At 36.7% G+C, this 19,238-nt stretch overlaps 1 protein-coding gene across 1 annotated transcript; it reads right to left on the bottom strand.

Annotated features, from left to right (window-relative positions):
- Nucleotides 1-1,535: 1,535 nt before the first annotated feature.
- Nucleotides 1,536-18,782, bottom strand: LOC113699102 (protein ALWAYS EARLY 3). Its single transcript, XM_072045465.1, has 22 exons — nucleotides 18,567-18,782; nucleotides 18,367-18,453; nucleotides 17,609-17,732; nucleotides 16,704-16,802; nucleotides 16,296-16,358; nucleotides 15,624-15,701; nucleotides 13,902-14,085; nucleotides 13,306-13,547; nucleotides 12,856-13,201; nucleotides 11,556-11,633; nucleotides 10,722-10,999; nucleotides 10,574-10,630; nucleotides 8,218-8,523; nucleotides 7,950-8,128; nucleotides 7,553-7,835; nucleotides 6,400-6,624; nucleotides 4,900-5,052; nucleotides 4,004-4,132; nucleotides 3,681-3,899; nucleotides 2,780-2,884; nucleotides 2,595-2,693; nucleotides 1,536-1,871 (listed from the first exon to the last, which is right to left on the bottom strand). The coding sequence occupies exons 3-22, from the start codon at nucleotides 17,711-17,713 to the stop codon at nucleotides 1,707-1,709; spliced, it is 3,393 nt and encodes a 1,130-aa protein (XP_071901566.1). The 5' UTR covers nucleotides 17,714-17,732; nucleotides 18,367-18,453; nucleotides 18,567-18,782; the 3' UTR covers nucleotides 1,536-1,706.
- Between the last annotated feature and the right edge of the window lie 456 nt (nucleotides 18,783-19,238).

The raw sequence follows: 19,238 nt of genomic DNA, 5'->3' as shown, positions 1-19,238 counted from the left end.
TAACATAGATATAATAGACAAAAAATAACTTGAAAGATAAATATGTCACAATGAAATAAGAAAAGCCTAGAGATTAATTGCTTGAGATAAGTATAGCAAAGATTAACCATGATGTGGATCGTACTTACATATTTAGGACAATGCAAACTCATGTTCACATTGTAAATTCATTGCATTAAAGGTATAAAATCACCATAATCAGGGAGATATTTCATATTGCGACCCGGAGAGATGACTAGATCATCAAATTATCGGTTCAATTTGCAGGTTAAATTGTTCAATCCCGGGTTGCACAATAATTATATTTTATTGTAGTTTGGATTAACCATTTTTTTGGGTGTTTTTGAAATATTTTACTGTAACAGTGTAGATGAAAAATTTTTTATTGTAAATGTTTTTTGTGGTATTTAGGAAGGAGTTTTTGGAATCTATTTTAAGGTATTTTTTTAAAGTAAAAAAAATATCTAGAGTACATTTTAAAAATTAACACTACCAGTCTACCACCCACCACTACCATCACCCCCTCCTTCCTTCTTTCTCATCCCGGCCCTCTTTCTTCTCGTCCTCCCCTCTCTTTCTTCTCCCTCTCCTTCCGTCTTCCTTTTAGTCGTGATCTTGTCAAAACCAGATCGACGGGGCAGAAGGAGAGGAGGTGGGGGTGGCGGGGAAGGGAGGAGGAAGAGGGAGAAGAAAGTGAAGGGAGGAAGAGGGAAGGAGAAAGGGAGTGATAACAGTTGTGGGTATGGGTAAGGGCAGTGATGGGTGATGGTAATTGATGAAAAATGTTGTAAAATTTATTTGTTATTTGTATATTTATGATTTATTTTTAATATATTATATGAATAAAATTATTTTTGTTTATATATTACTGTAACATTGTATTTGAAGTATTAGTTTTTGTAATTGTTGCTTACCACCTATCTGTAAAGACAAGGAAAATTTTGTAACTTGGGCTTTGTTGAGTATATCCCCGTCCCTCTCTCCCCTCAACCTGCCACCGTCCTCCGCTCCTTTCCTGCTTCCCAAAACACGTCGATTGTACACGTCGATTGTACAACCTTACCACCTATCTGTAGACAGATTGTAGACAGATTGTACAACCTGACAGATTGTAGACAGCTGATGGTATTCTACAATCTGTCTTCCTAAAAGCACTCAAAACACGTCGATGCCAAACAAAGCCCTAGTATCCTGTTTAAAAGAGAGAAAACAACTAAAGCTGTTAGATCAATACACTAAGGCTCTTGAATATTGATTGAACATCAGCTGCTGCTTGCAAAGCGTGCAAAGTCTGGCTGATTAAACAAATCGACTACTTCATTAATACCCAGTTCATGCATTCAAAAATTTAAAACCTCTGGTTATGCTACAGCTGAGGCAAAAACCCTCTTTGACTTCTCCAAAACTGTATTCCCATAGGATCCTGCGCAATCCATTCAATAGCTGCAAAGGACCCAAAACTTGTACGTGTCTATCAACAAGGGAGAGCGAACGGGTACATAATCAACTTAACAACAGTAAATAAGAGGCAAGTCTATCATGAATTTGAAGATAGATGACCTATAATGGAAGTGATAACTCATTCCATTGATGTTAGTTGGATACAAAGAGCACTTGTCATGGCAGCCTTAGAAGCTAAGATGGCAATCAAATCAATTATCTACATTGCAGACAAGAAAAAAAAATATACTTCCAAGTTTTATTGGCTAAGTAGGTATAAGCGCCAATATTTGGTTCCTGACAATTCCCATGCACTTCTGTATTTCTGTATAAACTGGAAGGTTTTGTGGGCAGCAAGGCTTCAAGCTTGTAACTGCAGAATCCAATATTTGAGCCACATCGGCTGGTGGAAACTGCCTCTCTGTACATTTCTGCAATAGATGACTGCAATGTTAAGCCAACAAGTATACATTCTCAAAAAGGTCAAACACCGTACATCACAACAAGACAAAAACAACAAATTGTAGAATGAACAGCATTTAAAACATTGTACGCACTGATCTAAGGCATATTTCCGTTTATAACCTAGTAATTTACCATTGATATGACATGACACACGAACCTTGGCACAGCTGTCCAATTCTCGAATAGAGAACTGATATTCTAGTCATGTCATTGCTACAACTGCAGAAAGAACTTGCTTACCAATATGATGCAAAGAAAATATTTCAAATATGATGCAAAACCCAACAGCAGCAAGCAAGTGAAGGGTGAGCTTCCTTATCAGTTAATCAGAGTTTGAGATTATTTTCAACTCCTTAATTCATTGAAAAGAGAATGCAGATTAATCCCATTATACGATTAGTTGCTAGATTGAGCCAGTAATGTCATTGTAGCTATGATTTGATAGCCATAAATGTCAACTTCATTGAAACTGAGATTCAGCTCTTTGGATTGATAATAAGCCATAAGGAAAATATAAACCAAAATATGCACAGCTTGTAGTTTTCACAGGAAGAGGGGAAAGGAGACCATCCAAGAGATCAACCTTCTGATGTAAATATCATCATAAGCGGGCAGTCAATGAAGTAAAAGAAAGAAACAGAGAGAGAGAGAGAAATAAAGAATCTTAGAGATATACACCCAAAAAGCACCTGAATCATAAGCAGAGTAGCTACACATTGAGTGATAAGCTCCGAAGGGATTTGTGCCTCATTCCTGTCTGTCGCATTTTTCAGGTTAGGATCGGGAGCCTGCAAAACAATCAATATGCTAGAGTTCAATTGATTCAGAAAAGCCAGAACTAGAGAGTTGAATTTATGGCAATAAGCAATCTTACAGCTGGAACAGAGGAATCATCAGAAGGAAGCTGCTCATTTACATAATCAATAGCCTCCTCAATCTTCTCAAATGTATTCTCCCTACCTTTAAGCGAGGACATGGCCTAAATGATTAAAAGCAAATTCAAATTAGAATTAATAAATGCTAAGAAATGAAACTTCAACTCAATAAATATTCATCTGCCAACCAGAAACCAATGCACCAAACTAGCGATGGCAGTGCATTGAGAAAAACCAATCCTACAGTTTAAAAATCCAAAGGTATGTACTTTTGGGGTCATATCAGAAGCACCAGCCCAATTAGATCTATGTATACTAAACAAGGGGGTTAGTACCAAGATAAAAGAAACTTCATCCCACTTAAACCAATCAAAGCCTACCAGAACTCAAGAGGTTTCTCCTATTATGCAATATCGTGTGGCAATAGTTGTATCAATCCAAGACTACAATTACATAGGTCATGCAGACCGATCAGTGGCCAAAACAATGAAGAAAAGCAGGAGAATAAGAATAAGCATCTTGTGCATTAATTTCAGTACTGAAGTGCTCGATAATGAAATGACGTCCAAAATCCTAAAATATCCATGTTACCCTGGCCTTTCAAGAAAGCTAAGAAAAGCTCAATCAAATCCTGACAACAAGGTCAAGCACTTGAAAAGTTGAGAGCTCTAAATCAAATTTCAACCTCAAATCTTAAAATCTTTTTCATTGTCTTTAAACTCCATTAAATCAACCGGAAGCACTTTTAGCTGGATATATGTACCATACTTTTAGCTGGAAAATACTTCAACACAGACTGTACACGAGTTAAGATCAATATTTGACATGCATCACTGTGCAAAACAGCACTTTGTTCAAGCCAAAAAAAAAAAAGAAATATAAAAACAGGACTTTTTATACCTGCAATGCTACATCTACCATGGATCTTGCTTTTTTCCTTGAACTTTCAATGATTTCACTGATATGAGATCCAGAATCCTGCGACTGGCTGGTAGAGCGATCCAAAGAGCTCAACATGGAACCAGGATCACCCAAATTGGCTACTGGTCTTGGCCATCCAAGTGAAATGTTTCCTTGATATGTATTCCTCTGTCGCAAGCAAATCAAAGCAGAAGAAACCTGCCAAATACATTAAATGTTGGGCACTTGCACACCTGGTTGATTCAAAGTTATGCCAACCCAAGAGAAAGAACTTCAAACTTTATTTCAGAGAGAATACATGCCTGTTCATTTACTTCGTGTAACTGTACAAGAACTGCCGCATATTGCTTTTTAAAAGACTCTGACTCCTTAAGTGAGCAATTTTCCACTACATCATCATTCATACGCTTCAACTCTGAAACTACCGCTTCCTACATGTTCCAACAAGGCTATATGAGACTCCTCATCTTACATCTAGATATGAGCCTAGAACTCCCTATGCAACTAGTAATGGAAAGATTAGCATAGTAAATAATTACTGAATGAACCCAAGTGAAAGGCCAAAACTGAAAGAAAAATGAGACGATAATCATTTCTCAAATGGCCCTTCCACCCAAACTAAGAGAGACGTCCATTTCCAAACGTGATGGATCAAGATTTTAATAGAAAACACAATTGGAGACTTCCTGCTTTCACCCAAAACAAAACAACCAAAATTAAAAATGACAAGAAAATATAACATATAAGCTTGAGACTGCATCACTGTCCAGCAGCTAGTGACGTATATTCTGTGTTCAAAGAATAGAAATAACATTCTAATATGTAACTACATGAAGTAATCTACCACAAGTTGAAAAAAAAATGCTTTTCAAATGAAACCTTTTGCAGTGTGGTTTTCCTAATATAGGTGAATACAATGAAACCAAGTTCAGTTCCAAAAGTACTTTAAAAAAAAAAAAAAAAAAAGAAAAAACTCTCTAACAATAAAACTGAATCTTACTCCATACCAGAAAATGAAAAATGTTTTGCCTTGCCTATGTAACAGATACATGTGTATGGGGGAAAAAGGTTAGCAACAATGCTAGAAAGAGCTATCTATGCTAATCATAAGAGTAAAAAGTAAGTTTAAAACATTCCAACCCACTAATCAAACATCAAAAGCAACAAACTTAGCAGAAAAACATGCAAAAGCCAAGACCTTTTTATCCAGAGCACGGGTAAGCTGAGCAAGAGCCTGAACATCAGCTTCCTTCGCCTGAACTTGAGCAGGTATACAAGCCTGAGAATATGTGTTGGTGGGTGTTTCCATCTGTACAGCCCTAATCTGCAAATTGGCATCTTCTGGTGCCACCTAATGAATCCAATTCATACATGATTTACTCAGTTAATTGAATGTAATACTTTCATCATTCCTCAGTAGAATACCAACAGACAGAAAGTATCCTACAAATACCCGTCACACACATTGAGATGTAACTCATTTCAGTTATTTTAACATGTCCTCTACACTCCAAAAAACCTTGAAATTTACCCTAAAAAGGATCAGACAGGAAGCACATATTACTCGGGCCCCATTGCATGCTTTCAGGATACCACATAATATGCATCAAGCAGTTTCCCAATCACATCTAGTTAAAAATTAGGGGTCTGAAAGGATTGCAAGTATTTGGAAAAATTAGTTTTCCAAATACAAGTCTAGAGTGACACATTCCAAATACACCCCAAAAACACACCAAATACACCTAACAAAAACACCCAAAAAACAACTTCAAAAAAAGAAAAAACCCCGACCACCCTTCTTGCTCCACTCCCACCCCCACCTACTGCAGCCCTCTCCCTCCAACACCCTCACTACCATCCCCAAGGCCTGCTTTCTCTTCTTCCCCTTCCCTCCTCTCACCCTCCCCTCTTCCTTCATCCTCTCCCCCTCCCTCCCTTACCCCCACTGCGCTCCCTCCCCCGACCAAGTCTGGTCATTGTGCTCTTTTTTTTTGTGTTTTTTTTTGGGGGGGGGGGGGGGGGGGTTATGAAGGGAAAGGAAGGGAGGGGTAAAGGAGGAAGGAAAACAGGAAGCGGAGTGGAGAAGGAGGAAGTGGGGAAAAAGGAGGAGAGGGTAGAGGAAGAAGGGGGAAAGAGGAAGAGGGAGGAAAGGGTGGAGTGGACGTGGGCGGGTGACGGCTGGGGGAAGGAGGTTGGAGAGGAAGTGATGGTAGGTGGTCATAGTAGGAAGATAAAAAAATTTTAAAAATACCTCAATAAAGTTTTAAATTTTAAAAACACCCCCAAATTACATCTATAGTGAAAGTTTTCAATATACAAAACTACAGCAAAGGTTTTTTAAAAACACCCCTAAAAATACCTAACCAATACAGACCCTAGGACACATTAAAATGTGAGACATACAAAGTAATTATTAAAAAATGGTGAAGTTGGATGGCAGATGACATTGGCAAAATATTCACAGTACAGAATTCTTATGACATGATATTATAAATCAAAAAGTTCCTAGAAGACTACAAAGAAAAAAGCTCTATATCATGTCCAGGAGGGGAAAAAGGAACTTTTTGAAGAGATAACAGACATGAGTTAAGCATTTTGACTGGCAATCTACACCAGTATAGGGCCCAAAAATTTAAAAAAAAATGATTAACTGTTGTTATGAATGTAAATAATGAAAATGAAAGAGGAAATCACAAACCTTTGTCTGCTTTAATAGATTAGTTACAGGGTAAGTTGATGAAGACAAATTAGAAAGCCCATTGATGTTCTCCACGTTGTCACCAGATGAAATTTTTATGTACTCTTTTGCTTGTTCATTCATCCTCAGCTCATTGTAGTTCTCAAAAAACTTATCAACGGCAATGTGCCTTGCAAGCATTGTGGGGATATTTTCCATAGGATCTAAGGGCATGCAATCAACATCCTGCCACAAGCGCCAGTTCAATGTAACAGGCAACCCAAAAATATATATATATATATATATATATATATATAAGAGAGAGAAACAAGCTGAATAGAGAACAGAAACTCCATTAAGATCAACCACAAAACTGCACCTGAGTGAGTCATGTTCATCAAAACTATCTTCCACATTGTCTATCACCAATCATCCATTGAATATATGAACCAGATTTAGACATTCATTCATATTTATTTTTCAAAATTTTTTACATTGAGCGGTTAACAATAAAGATTGGTATTAAAAAAATTTCTACTGCCTCCGAAACAATGATCAAGCCAGTCTAGCAATTAAAACAAAAGGGTAAAAATAAAGTCATGTACTTGCATTCACAATCCATAAACCAATCAGCTTAGCTTTTAAGTAACTTCCCTCTAGTTGGCTGATTTCTCATCGTGGACTAAAATCACTGAGATAAACAAAGTGGAAGAGGACAACCTTTTTTAGAAACAGCAGTAAAAGAATGTCAATATGCGATTACCCCTGCAAACAACTACAAATTCCTTAGTTTACCACCAGCTACATTTCAATTGGCATGCTCAACATGCAGACCCAACCTTTCAAGAAGACACTTGTGAACTATATCAACTTAAAACCACATTAAAAAACTCCAAGGCATTCAATATACCATTAATAAGTCTTTAACAAAGCTCCAATGTATTGCTTGTACTATTGATACATCTTAACGGATGTCACATATGTACAAAGGGAGGAGTTACTCGGTAAAATTTATTATGTTTGCTCATCTTCCTTAGCTAAAGGACAAAAGAGAAAGAAACATGCAGGAAGATAAACATCTGTATATTGTTAAACTAAATTGCAAATTTTCAAATTTTGGCCACTCATCTTGAGGTTGACATACTAAAAGAATTTAGCTAAAAACTGACATTACCATGACAAATTCAACACCCAGCTCGGGACGGTCAAATTGAACCCGGCACCTGGAGTGATCAACTGTTAGCACACTACCATCATGAATTTCTCTTGTTTTTGGGTGGATAGCTATAACACGTTGGCCAACTGTCAAAGGTCTAGCAAGATCTGTCGGGAGTCCTTCTCTGATACCTTTGCGCAATTCAGTGTAATGGGTCCTTACAGAATCCCTATATTTATTAAGTTTCTCCTTTTCTTCCTTCAAAAACTGTTGAGAAAAACGCCGAGGTTTTCCCAGTGAACTGCAACATGGTGGAAGCACATTGTTCAACAAACATGTCATGAATATTCTGGTTCAATAGCAGCCTAAAAAGAACATAAAAACCTGTTATGACGTGACAAGTGAAGAAAATTACCTCCTTATCACACCCCACTCTACACGAGTTAGCCTTGGAACATGGCCCAATCCAACATGATACAGATACTCCACAAACTCTCTTTTAGCAAACCAAGGGTAATCAATAGCATTGTAAAACCATTCATATGCACACCATCTCCTTAGTCGGTGATTAGATAAGCAATTGGTGAGTTTTCCCTGCCAGATGCACCATGCAATATGAACCAAGATATTCTAACTAACTACAAAACTCAACCAGGATTTCTAAAAGGTTCAAGATATTTTACCTTAACACTAAATGCTGTATCATTAACTGAGGGTAAAGGTACATTAGACCTGTCATTTGAAATTTTCTCTGAAAGCTTCAAATCTTTCTGAATTTGCGGTTTGTTCAGGTCCCTCTTGCGCCTGCTCCTTACTCTGGTTAGCAAGTTAACTTGGTTTGCAGGAGGGGCCTGTATGGTTGATTGAGCGGAATCACTTCCCTCTATTCTTGGATCAGCACTAGAAGAATGATCAACATTTTTTACCAATTTTGGTGAAGAACTGTGAGAAGATTTCTTGTTCTTAATCATCTTCCCCAAATCTCTAGTCTGCAAAAACGGAACCACAAAAAACTTGATTTCATCCATGAAGCTAAAAAAGAATTCAAGCCAAAAAAGAATATCGAGGACATACATACATGAAATATACTAAATGCAACAGCCACTTCATTTAAAAATGGACCGTGCAGTGCTATGCTATAAGACCCACACTCATGCAATTATTAGTCCTGGCATATTTATTAGTCACTGGTTGGACTGGCATACTACATAAACTTGCATTGTGACCTTGCACATTAGAATCTCAAAGGCTTTAGTAAGTTAACTGACATTTCTCAGAACTAACAAACCTGAATAAGGGATGAAAAATAAAAGTTTTGCAAGTTCTACATTCAGTATTCCAGCATACCAATGCTTCCAACTTTTGCATCAGTTAAACAACAGTCTCCAAAGGCATTAAATGACTTGGCTCCTCACTTTTCCTTAAATATTTACAGTAGATTACACTTGATCACTGCTGAAATTAATCGCTCTGCTTCTCCATTTTCTGTTGAATTTTGTTTACTTTTTTACTTAGCTCCTCCATCTTAAGGACTTCACAACCTCAACGACCAAGGCTCCATTTTTGGATACATAAAAGAGCAACATAACCTGACATCCTGCCTTGACTTATAAGTTGAGCCATCTGAAGGCGTAAAACAAGTGTAATAGAATATGAAATCTGAGAATCCGCTATATCTTATCAATATCGAATCCATTAAGCAATATCTCAAGTAAGGGCCACTGGAATAAGATTCAGATAGCTATTTGGAAGGCGGCAGCAAAAATTTCCACGACCAGCAGAATTGTAAGCCAAAATAGCTACTTTGCTGATGAAGACTTCATGAATTGACTCACTTTTTACTTTAAATTTGACAAGGTAGTGGCTTCTTTATGAAATGGAAACTTCAAAGAATATGAACTGTAGTAACAACAATTGCTCTTGCTAAGGCAAAAGGTGGGAGGAGGAAGAACAAATGGAATCTACTAGGGATTGAGCAGATCGGTTATTTGATATATCTAATCCACAGAAAAAGGATATTGATTGACCAGATATCTACCCATTGGAGGTCAACTATTGATAAAAAAATATATCAGCAAATTCCCATTTGGGTTAACTATGCTATCCATGAATACCAGATGCTCGTATGAAAAGAGCACACTTGGTGCAATAGAAGCCATGGTAGGAATTAAAGCATTTAAGCTCTAAAAGAGGTAGTAAAAAAAAGGGCCAACAGGCTAAGATAATTAATAACTGCAAAAGATGCTTCAAATATATATGCACCATGATCAAAGTGGTCAATACAATGGGTCGAAAGATAATCCAATTAAGCAGCAATATTTAAACACCACTTGATTATTTTAATGACTAGTTAAGGACACAAAAAACTGCAAATCATAACCAAAATATTTGTTGACTCAAATTTGGCCATCAAAGGTGTATGAAGTGGAAAAACCCGAATAACTATACTACATCAGACATAATGCAACACCAAATGCTCAGAAGATGAAGAAAAGAGGATGGGAGGAAAAAAAACCCTGGTCAAATGCTATCGAATGTTGAGAATTGCATTAAGAGACATGGAGTGCTGTAAAAGTTTATATTGCATCAATTGGATACAACTGACGCAAGCAACCAACAAGACATTGACAACAAATGTAGCCTATTTGCTGCCACAGGTGGATTTTGCCAAACCTGCTAATAGGCTAGGAAGCAGAGACAACAAGATCACTGAACCGGTCAATACAAAGAAAGCAAAAAATTATGACTGTATTTCATATATAGTAAACTATAAGGTAGAAGAAATGAATTACATATACAATAAAATCAAGAACATAGCAATTACCTCGGTAAGTCCTACTTTCAGATAATGTAATGCATCCTGACAAACCTAACAAATTTAAGACTTCATGTATGGACATGCATCTCACATTCATGTGAGCACAAATCATGTGAAACTCCTCGCTTCACATGGAAAAAAAGCTATTGTGTAAAGAAGAATACAATAAAATCTTTAGAAAACACAATAAAATCTAAAGGGGAAGAGGAAACAAATCATACCTCAGCCTCCTGAGGCTCACTCAGTTGACTATTCACATGAGATTCGGACTTCCGGATCTGCACAAAAAAAATTTAACTTTTAAACTTATGATGCCTCAAAACACTTAAGTGACAGTGATGACAAAAAAGCATTCATGTTAAGCCTCACCTTAGATGTCAGTATCTTTGGTTTCTTGCGAATAGATTTAGAGGGGTAAACTTCGTCTTTCACTTCAGGAACAACACTAACATCATAAAGAGACATCTTTCCCGATTTTGGAATTTTGGTAGAAGCCATTTCCAGTCTAGCCATCGTTGATTGATCTCCTTTTATTTTCTGCCCTGAAGATCTACGCTTGTCCCTCTGATGTGGTGCAGGTATTGCCTCTAATGAACCAGATTCATCCACATGATCAACATGTTCATCTTTAATTTCCACCATCAACTCTGAGAGGAAAAACAAACATAATGAAGCAAGAACAAAACTCGTGAATTTTTGGACCAGTTATTCACAGGTAGACAACAATCAATAATCAGTCTAGAATCAAAAGCCTAGAGGATAATTATCAATCCAAGAGCTCAACATTGAGTATAATGTAACATTTTGTGCGTGTACATTGAAAAGAACTGGAGGAAAACAAAGTCTGCCCAAGTAAAAGTGGTAGGCAAGACAATGTCACCAAAGCTGTGGTCCAATGAATTTTTGAAAGCAGATAGAAAGACTGCTCATAAAGACTAACAAGGAAACAAGTAATAAAAATTTCAAATATAAAGGATGAATTCAACTACATGTCTCCTCCGTGTGTGTCTGTAAATTTCTACAGCCAAATAATGCTGTTAAGATCAGCTGCTTAATAGTCTGTGTACCCGCTGTTGAGGGTCAGAGACTTTCGTTCAACATATGTTAAAACAAGAAACAAATAAAAATTGTCTGCTTCGAACTCATTCATGATATGCTCTACCTCCAAAAGTAAAAGGAAAATAGGACGTATGTATTTCTTACCATCTTCATTTGCTTCTGCTGGCAACATCAAGGATAAATCAGCCAAAGTTTGCAAGGCATCAAATGCAGAATCTTCATCTACAAAAGGAAAAAAATTCAAGTTTGGTTTCATAAACACTTGGCAGCCAACTAAAAGTAAATTATGCAATTCCATCATGTCTAAAGTGAGAATATAACCAAATAAAGTATAATACCAAATTAAGCCATAGCACTAGCTTTACAAAATGCAAGATAACCTTCGAGCAATTGCTTTCAAAGTTTAGCAGAAATTATGCAATTCCATCATGTTAAAAGTGAAAATACGACAAAATAAAGGATAAGATGAAATTAAGACATAGCACTAGATTTACAAAGTCCAAGATAATCTTCGAGCAATTACTTTTAACCAAGTAGATATAAATGTAAGACATCTGAAACAAGCAGCAGCAATATTAAAATGCATCCCCTTAATGACATAATCTCCTAAATTTCCTAAATTCTAACTTCACTGAAATCTTAAAACTTTGCACCCTCTACATGCTCAAGAAATTCAATCATCATCATCTCATTATGCTATACTTTACAATCCGAGGCCAACATATATTTTATAAGCATTGCAGGTCACACAATCACTCATACCAGTGTTAGATTAATTTACTCTCGATACCAAGTCGCACCAGAGACATTGAGATTTCTAGACAAAGAATCAACAAGCCCAGAGCATGGGCAGGAAAAATAACCATCCAAATTAATTAATTTCCTAAAATCAGACAAACTGATAAACCAACAGATGATGACATTATTGTCTCAAAAGTATACTACATGCTCTATGCTGCATGCTCAAGAAATCCAGTCAACATCATCTCTTATTATGTGATACTTTACAAACATCAGTCTGAGGCCAACTTATATTTCATAAGCATTGCAGGTCACACAAACACTCATACCGGTGTCAGATTAATTTACTCTCAATATCAAGTCACACCAGGGACATTGAGATTTCCAGACAAAGGTTCAACAAGCCCAGAGCATTGGCAGGGAAAACAACCATCCAAATTAATTAATTCCCTAACATCAGACAAACTGATAAAACAACAGAGATAAAACATGATTGTCTCGAAGTACAACTAGAGCTTTTAGCATTCACTAGCAATTAAATTTAAAAATTGGGAAGAAGAACTTGTTCATTTGGTCACTACATGATTTTCAACTCCTCAAAAGATGAAGAAAACAACCTATCAGGATGGTGCTTATCACATTATGATGAATTAAAATGAAGAAGAACCATCTTTTGAAAGTATTTCATAGAAAATATTCATACCTCTTCTGAAAAGAACCTTTTTACTCCTCTTCCTTGGACCTTGGTAAGACGACTTGGAATTTCTAGCATCTGCATATCTCGCTGCACCAAATCGTTGACCTTCTTCCGTCCCACTACATGCTTCCCTTGTGTCTTCCAAATGATTGTCACTGCTATCATCAACATCTAGCCTCTTTCCATCGAATCTTCTTCCTTTCGGGACCAAACTACCAACACGTCCAGTTTGCTTTAAATAAGTTTTGTACCTTGATAGTTCTCCAGTGTCAGCTTCCATACTACCCTCTAATTCTTCTTCATCCACATCACTTTCTACATGCTTGTAATTAGCCATTTTGAGTTCAGCACGCTGCACACAGAAATGGTTCAGAAGTTGATCGCCTAATACATTTTGAAAAGACAGATAAAAAAAGGCACGAGAACAGGCCAACAGACATATAGGAAAACTATTACCCTGGTTTCTGCATTCCGAGCAGGAGATGACATAACACTTTCTGTTCTTCTGCTTGGTGTTTGAGAAACCTGGGGAGAACCACCTCTTTGTGAAGCCTCTGTCAAAGCCAACGCTATCTCATGAGCAACATCATCATCACCCCGCCTGGTAGTTGAAAAGAACTTCTCCCCCTTGTTGTTTTCATAAGAGTACGCAACAGGGACCCGTGGTGTCCTTTTCCCCACAGCACGAGCTCTGCTTCCTAAACAAACTCCACAAAAGGTGACCCATCAGCCACAATAAAGTCATGTTCGGTCACTAGTAAGCTAAAGATGGAAAAGGTCCTGCTTGATTCATAGAAAAGCTACATGTTAAGCACCAATGTAATAACAAAATCCTAAAGAGCAAAAAGTTAGCTGAATACCCAGAGTAAGACATCAAAACCACATGCAAGGACACCCCCTATTTCAGGCTGCTTGCATGACACAGACAAGCTAAAACCCAAAGTACCACCAATTCAATTGTCCTTCTAGTAAGCTTGGTGAAGTAAGAAAAGAGTTTTAGGACAGAGAAGTGATGAATTCTTAAAAGTACACCACTTTTCCACACCACATACCTCCTGACCGCTTCTTCTTCAGCAATGATTGGAAACCATAGCCTGCTGTTACAGTTGGGGAACGAGAAAAATGTCCATCAGATGCTTTGGTGGTACTAGGCTGACCTTTTCCCTCAGTGTGCCTTTGAGCTTTTCGAGATGGTCCAGCACCATCATTGCTTTCTTGTTCGCTGTCAGTTATTGCCTGCAATGCCACAAAGTAATCAATGCAATATGCATAAAACAGAAGAGCAAGTCAATTACATTGTCTTGTAAAGTCTCAAAGATGATTAACAATTATCCACCATAATCCTCAATCCATGAAGCACACAACTTTGTCTTACAAATCATTCACTCTTGGAGAATCTAATGAAGAGTAACTGAACTTAATTCCAAGGTTAAAAGTTTGTTTTCAAAAGATACTCTAAGTCCCACCTACATTCTTGTCCATTTTAGCTTTTGGTCAGAACTGGATTATTTTGTAACTAATAATAACTTCAACTGGTTTATTTAAATTATCAAAACTTTGAGTGCAAAATATCCATGTTTACATCAAAATTACGATACAGAAAATTAAGATTTTAAGAAAGTCGACAAAAAAGGTGCTAAAGCAAAGCTCCGAAAACTGAAAACAGAAAATCGCCTAAAATTCGACAAGGCTGATCATGTTCGTCAGATAGAGGGAGTATACGGCAAGCAACCCCCATCCTTTTTTTCATTTTTTCTCGAAAATGGCCCCCATCCAGTTGAGTAGAGCTGCATATCAAAATGCTAGAGGCTAAGAAACTCGAAAAATCTACAGATGAGCTGGGGCTTTAAGTTTTCAATATTTTTGATATTGATGCTCTAGCTCAAATGTGAGTCTTGAGGTCAAGCATCAATGAACACTTTCAATCAAATTTCAAAACTGCATCTCCTCGAAATTCAATTTCTAGAATGAAATGATTAAAAACCTCAACCACATGAATCAAACAAACATTAGTACATATTTATCTTTTAGTATTGATGTAACTTAGTACAGATTTATTTTTAAATCTTGGTCTGTGAGAATGTGTGCAGAGTTAACATCCTTTAAAGCCATCAATAAACCAACCAGATCATGGAGACAGAGAGACATAAAGGAGAGAAACAGCACAAGAGAGGCACCGTATGAAGCAGCATCAGAGGATGCATTGGAGAGGAAGCATTGCTTGTTGGACAATATGAGAAAGATTTTCAGCGTTATTGAAGTGTTTCAAGTTAGTTTACTCTTTCTTCTAGAGGGCTGTATTGGTTACCATAAAGATTATATAAATGATCTAGCAAACAAATACCAGTTTAAATTCAACATAATCCAGGGTGATTTCAGCTCCGTATAACTTAAGCTCTGCTTTTTTGGTTCAACTTACTACTAGAGCTGCTGGAGCTCAAATCTTAATCAAGTACTATTGAGCTAGCATCAGGCTTCTCAGTTCACTACCCTTTAGCTTCAACAAAAAGAAAAATGCCACCACATTCCTTGGAAATGTGCTACAAAACCATTTGAGGTCAGAAACTCAACTCTTATTGAGGAAAAAAATGGATTCAGTAGGCAAGAATCCAAAATGATCAGTGCAAAGGGAGATCTAAAAAAATTAAAAAAGACTCTAACAATATGTTTCTCAAACTCCTTAGAACGACATAACAATCTGTTCCACGATTATTATATATATTAGCAAACCATATGGAGGAGATGCTTCCATATGGATAGTAAAAGGACCTTACCAAATTGCTGTAGTAGTCTGTCATCATTGCAACCAGCCCAATTACTGAAGCAGTCCCTTCTGGAAGAGCTAAGTAAGCCTGAAGTACAGGAATGCCAATGAGTTATCTTCTTAAATAGCTGAAAGGCTGGGACCAGCAAATTACTCTAAATCATGAAGTCAACATATTCAATAAACAACTTTGCAAACCAACACCTGACCGGTTAATCCATCCAGCTTCAAGTATCACATCCTATGCTCCATTAAATCAAGTAGAACATTATAAAGTACTGTAGCTGAATATATGCACCCTTTATGTTAACTAAGAACATATAAGGCTAAAACTGTCAGGTATCTGGTTATCCAGATAGACCAATTCAATCACCTATCTATCACACATCCTAAATTATCAGATATCTGCCTTGCCTAAAAGCTATCAATTTTGTATCAGAAAGAGAGAGCAGATTTTTAATTATAAACTGCAATTCTTAATACTCATGCATAATATTTTAAAAGTACTAAATAGTTTAAGACAATAAAAGCATGCTACAATGAAAAATTGCACAAAAACCACACAAACTAAAAATATTCCAATGATAAAATTAAGAAGATTAGAGTCACATTCTAAGGAGGAGCCAAGTAAGACAATATCTGCTTGAATTATAATATTGACATTCAACACAAGTCTACCCACCCTATTCATTGAGAACAGGGCCTCCACCATGTCACCAGAGCGATTTCTCACAGCAGCAGCCACCTAAAATCCAAATGAAGCAACAATTTGTTAGCAGTAGGGAAAATGTTAAACACAATAGTTGCTAAAAACCATGGTATATCAACAGCAACAGGAGGCTTATGCTTAATGTTATACATGAGCCAAAAAGATAAATGTAATAGGTGCTATCTGCACAAGATTGATCGAATATCGAGAGCATATCAAGCAAATTAAATAACTCCATAACACAGCCACATTGGGCATCCAAATAGCAGCTAAAATAGTGTAAGGTTCCTCAATTACTAGTAACAAAAAATTGGGCCAATGTATGATTTTCTTAGTCAAACAAACTCAACCAGCATTTCCAACAAGCATTTCTTGACACACCTTTTTAAAGTCTTGACCATACTTCCGATATGCTTCATAAAAACGAGTTATCTCTTCCTTGCTCCATTGAGGCCCAAGCTTGTTAGTCGGTTTTCGCTTCTGCAAACAAGTTCAAACAAATGATCATCTTCAGTATAGTATACTCCACATTTCTTGAACAATTTAGGTGTTAAAAGAAAATCCACACGAATACAGTTGCAAAAACCAATTTACAATCGATTGCATTCTTTTTCTTTCTCTCATCCTTGTAGGTTACAGGTACAAAGACATTCACACTCTATTACAACGAAGGAAATTTAAGCAGGAAAACCCCTATTCGACATAAGCTGTAACAATAAAGCACATAAAGAGATACAAAAATCATTTCGTCCAGTATGAGGCATTTCCTCTGTCACACACCATTGTAACCTACATGTTCAGAAACAAAGCAAGCACCGACTTAAAACATGGTAAAAATGGATATCGACATTCAATTGTCAACTGTAGAGTGGTTTCAATCTTTACAAGCACAGCTTAAAACAGTTCTGATATGTCACAGACACCAGCCAATTAGAAACTAAATTATTCCTTCAAAGGCAACGCAATGCCATGGGCTGAGCAGATGATCAGCATAGATAAAATGGAAAAAGGTTAAACCAGTGGACTCAGTCCTAGAAAAACTTTAATAGAGCAAAAGAGTGGTTGATGCAATCACACCACTAAAGGTGCGAGTGACAAACATCAAAGTCTTCAGAACGAAAATCCCAAGACGAACTTTTAGAATCATAACAATTATCATTAAGAATCCTACTACAACCGCAATCAATCCTAAATACGAACTTGCCTCTACAAAACCTAAAAAAGCTTCCAAAAGCCCTGCAGAATTCAAATAATGTTGCTTAGCAGACAGAGAATCAATTACTCACCCGCTTACTATTTCTTCTACCATTACTGGAACCTTTAATAGGAGAAACCTCATTGATCGACAAATGACGTTTATTGACACTTCTAGACTTTCTTGCCGGAGCCATAAGAAAATTCTTGAGTCACCTAAATTGAAAAGCAAAAAATGAGTTAGCAAATGCATTTGATTTCAAACAGTAAACCTATCGAAATAGCATTCTTAATATTGTGCATATAAACTATAATTAGTTCCATGACATCAGCTAAGAACAACCAAATCCATATGTTTAATTTTGGACAGGCTCAGCAGTTTAAACAATCTCTTCGTCATTTCTACAACCAACTCCTACAAATCTAAAACAGTGGGACGAAAATTTTGACCCAAAAAAAAGAAACCTTTTCCCCTATCTCCCCACCCAAGTGGACTACAAATCCAAATTCAAACTTAAACCCCACAATCCAATCATTCTCAATACACAAAAAAAAAAAAATTTGAAGAATCGAGTTTTCAATTGCGCGAAATTTCGAACTTGACTATCAAGATCAGTAATTTACAGCATAACCAAGCACACATAGCAAAACCACATTTTAAAAAAATTCAAATTTGCCGAATCTTTCAAATGAATGCAAAATCTCGTAATTAAGCCGACCAGAGAAAAATCAGCTCATGCGAACACTTAACTGAACCCAGAGCGCAAAAACATCAAAAGAAACCCAAAAAAGTTCACAAAATCAGCCAAATTTTCAAAAAAAAAAAAAAAAGTGACAGACAAAACAGTACCAAAAGAAAGTTATCATCCAAACTAAAATACGCACAGCGATCGGGCAAACCTCGCGAAATAGAGCCAAAAATCCGAGAAATTGGCAGCTGAAACGGCAAAATCCGAGATTTTGAAGTCAGAAAAAATTTAAAAATTTAAATTTTTTGAAAAATAAATACATGAATTTGGACGCCAGAGGGAGTAGTGTTTCACTAATTACCAACGATGCAGGCTGCTTGATTTGAAATTGGAGTGAAATTCAACGCATTGGAACAAGAAGGAGGGGTGACTGGAGGGAATCGAAGATGGTGTCGGCTTTAGAGGATTAGAAGAATTGGGGCGGGGAAGATGAAGAATGAGAAGAAGAAAGGAAGGAGAGAGAAAGAATGAATTTTATTTTTGGTGTATAACCGCGAAACTCTTTGTATTTACATCTCTTCTGGATTTAATTATTTATATACTATCATATGAAGCCGGTCTTTTTTTTTTTTTTGGTTCTCCTTTCAAACTTTTTAAATTCGTCGCTGTTTTGAGGAAAGGAAACGGCGGCGTTTTGGGATTAGCTTGAAAAGTTTGTATTGGGGTGGGAGTGCTAAAGCGTCAAAACGACGTCACTTGGAAAAGTTTAAATATTTTGAATTTGATGGATATCCAAAGTGTCGCGGTTAATATGGAAAGGAAAAAAAGGGAAGAGGCGGCTTTTTTGTTTTTTTTTTTTGGGGTTTAATGCACTTTGCACCCCTCAACTATTCATAAATTGAACTTTTCACTGTAAGCTTCTATTTTTCGCAATTAACTACATTTTACATTTAAATTTTCGCATGATTCAAAATCAAGCAAATTATGGTAGAAAGAAAAAGTAACGTGACTAATTTATCCTTAATCTTTTATT

The sequence above is a fragment of the Coffea arabica genome, chromosome 1c, assembly GCF_036785885.1.
Source record: "Coffea arabica cultivar ET-39 chromosome 1c, Coffea Arabica ET-39 HiFi, whole genome shotgun sequence".
NCBI classification, from domain to species: Eukaryota; Viridiplantae; Streptophyta; class Magnoliopsida; order Gentianales; family Rubiaceae; genus Coffea; species Coffea arabica.
The sequence above is the reverse complement of the archived record's forward strand: the minus strand, read 5'-3'. Positions and strand labels throughout refer to the sequence as shown.

Bases quoted from the DNA above. Each gene is read 5' to 3' on its own strand.
- LOC113699102 (XM_072045465.1), bottom strand. From the start codon at position 17,713: ATGGCTCCGGCAAGAAAGTCTAGAAGTGTCAATAAACGTCATTTGTCG. The intron at 11,634-12,855 runs GTATGAATATTT...TTCCTTTTGTAG, and splicing joins AAAGGTTCTTTTCAGAAGAG to ATGAAGATTCTGCATTTGAT. The intron at 5,053-6,399 runs GTTTGTGATTTC...TGGATTCATTAG, and splicing joins ATCTATTAAAGCAGACAAAG to GTGGCACCAGAAGATGCCAA.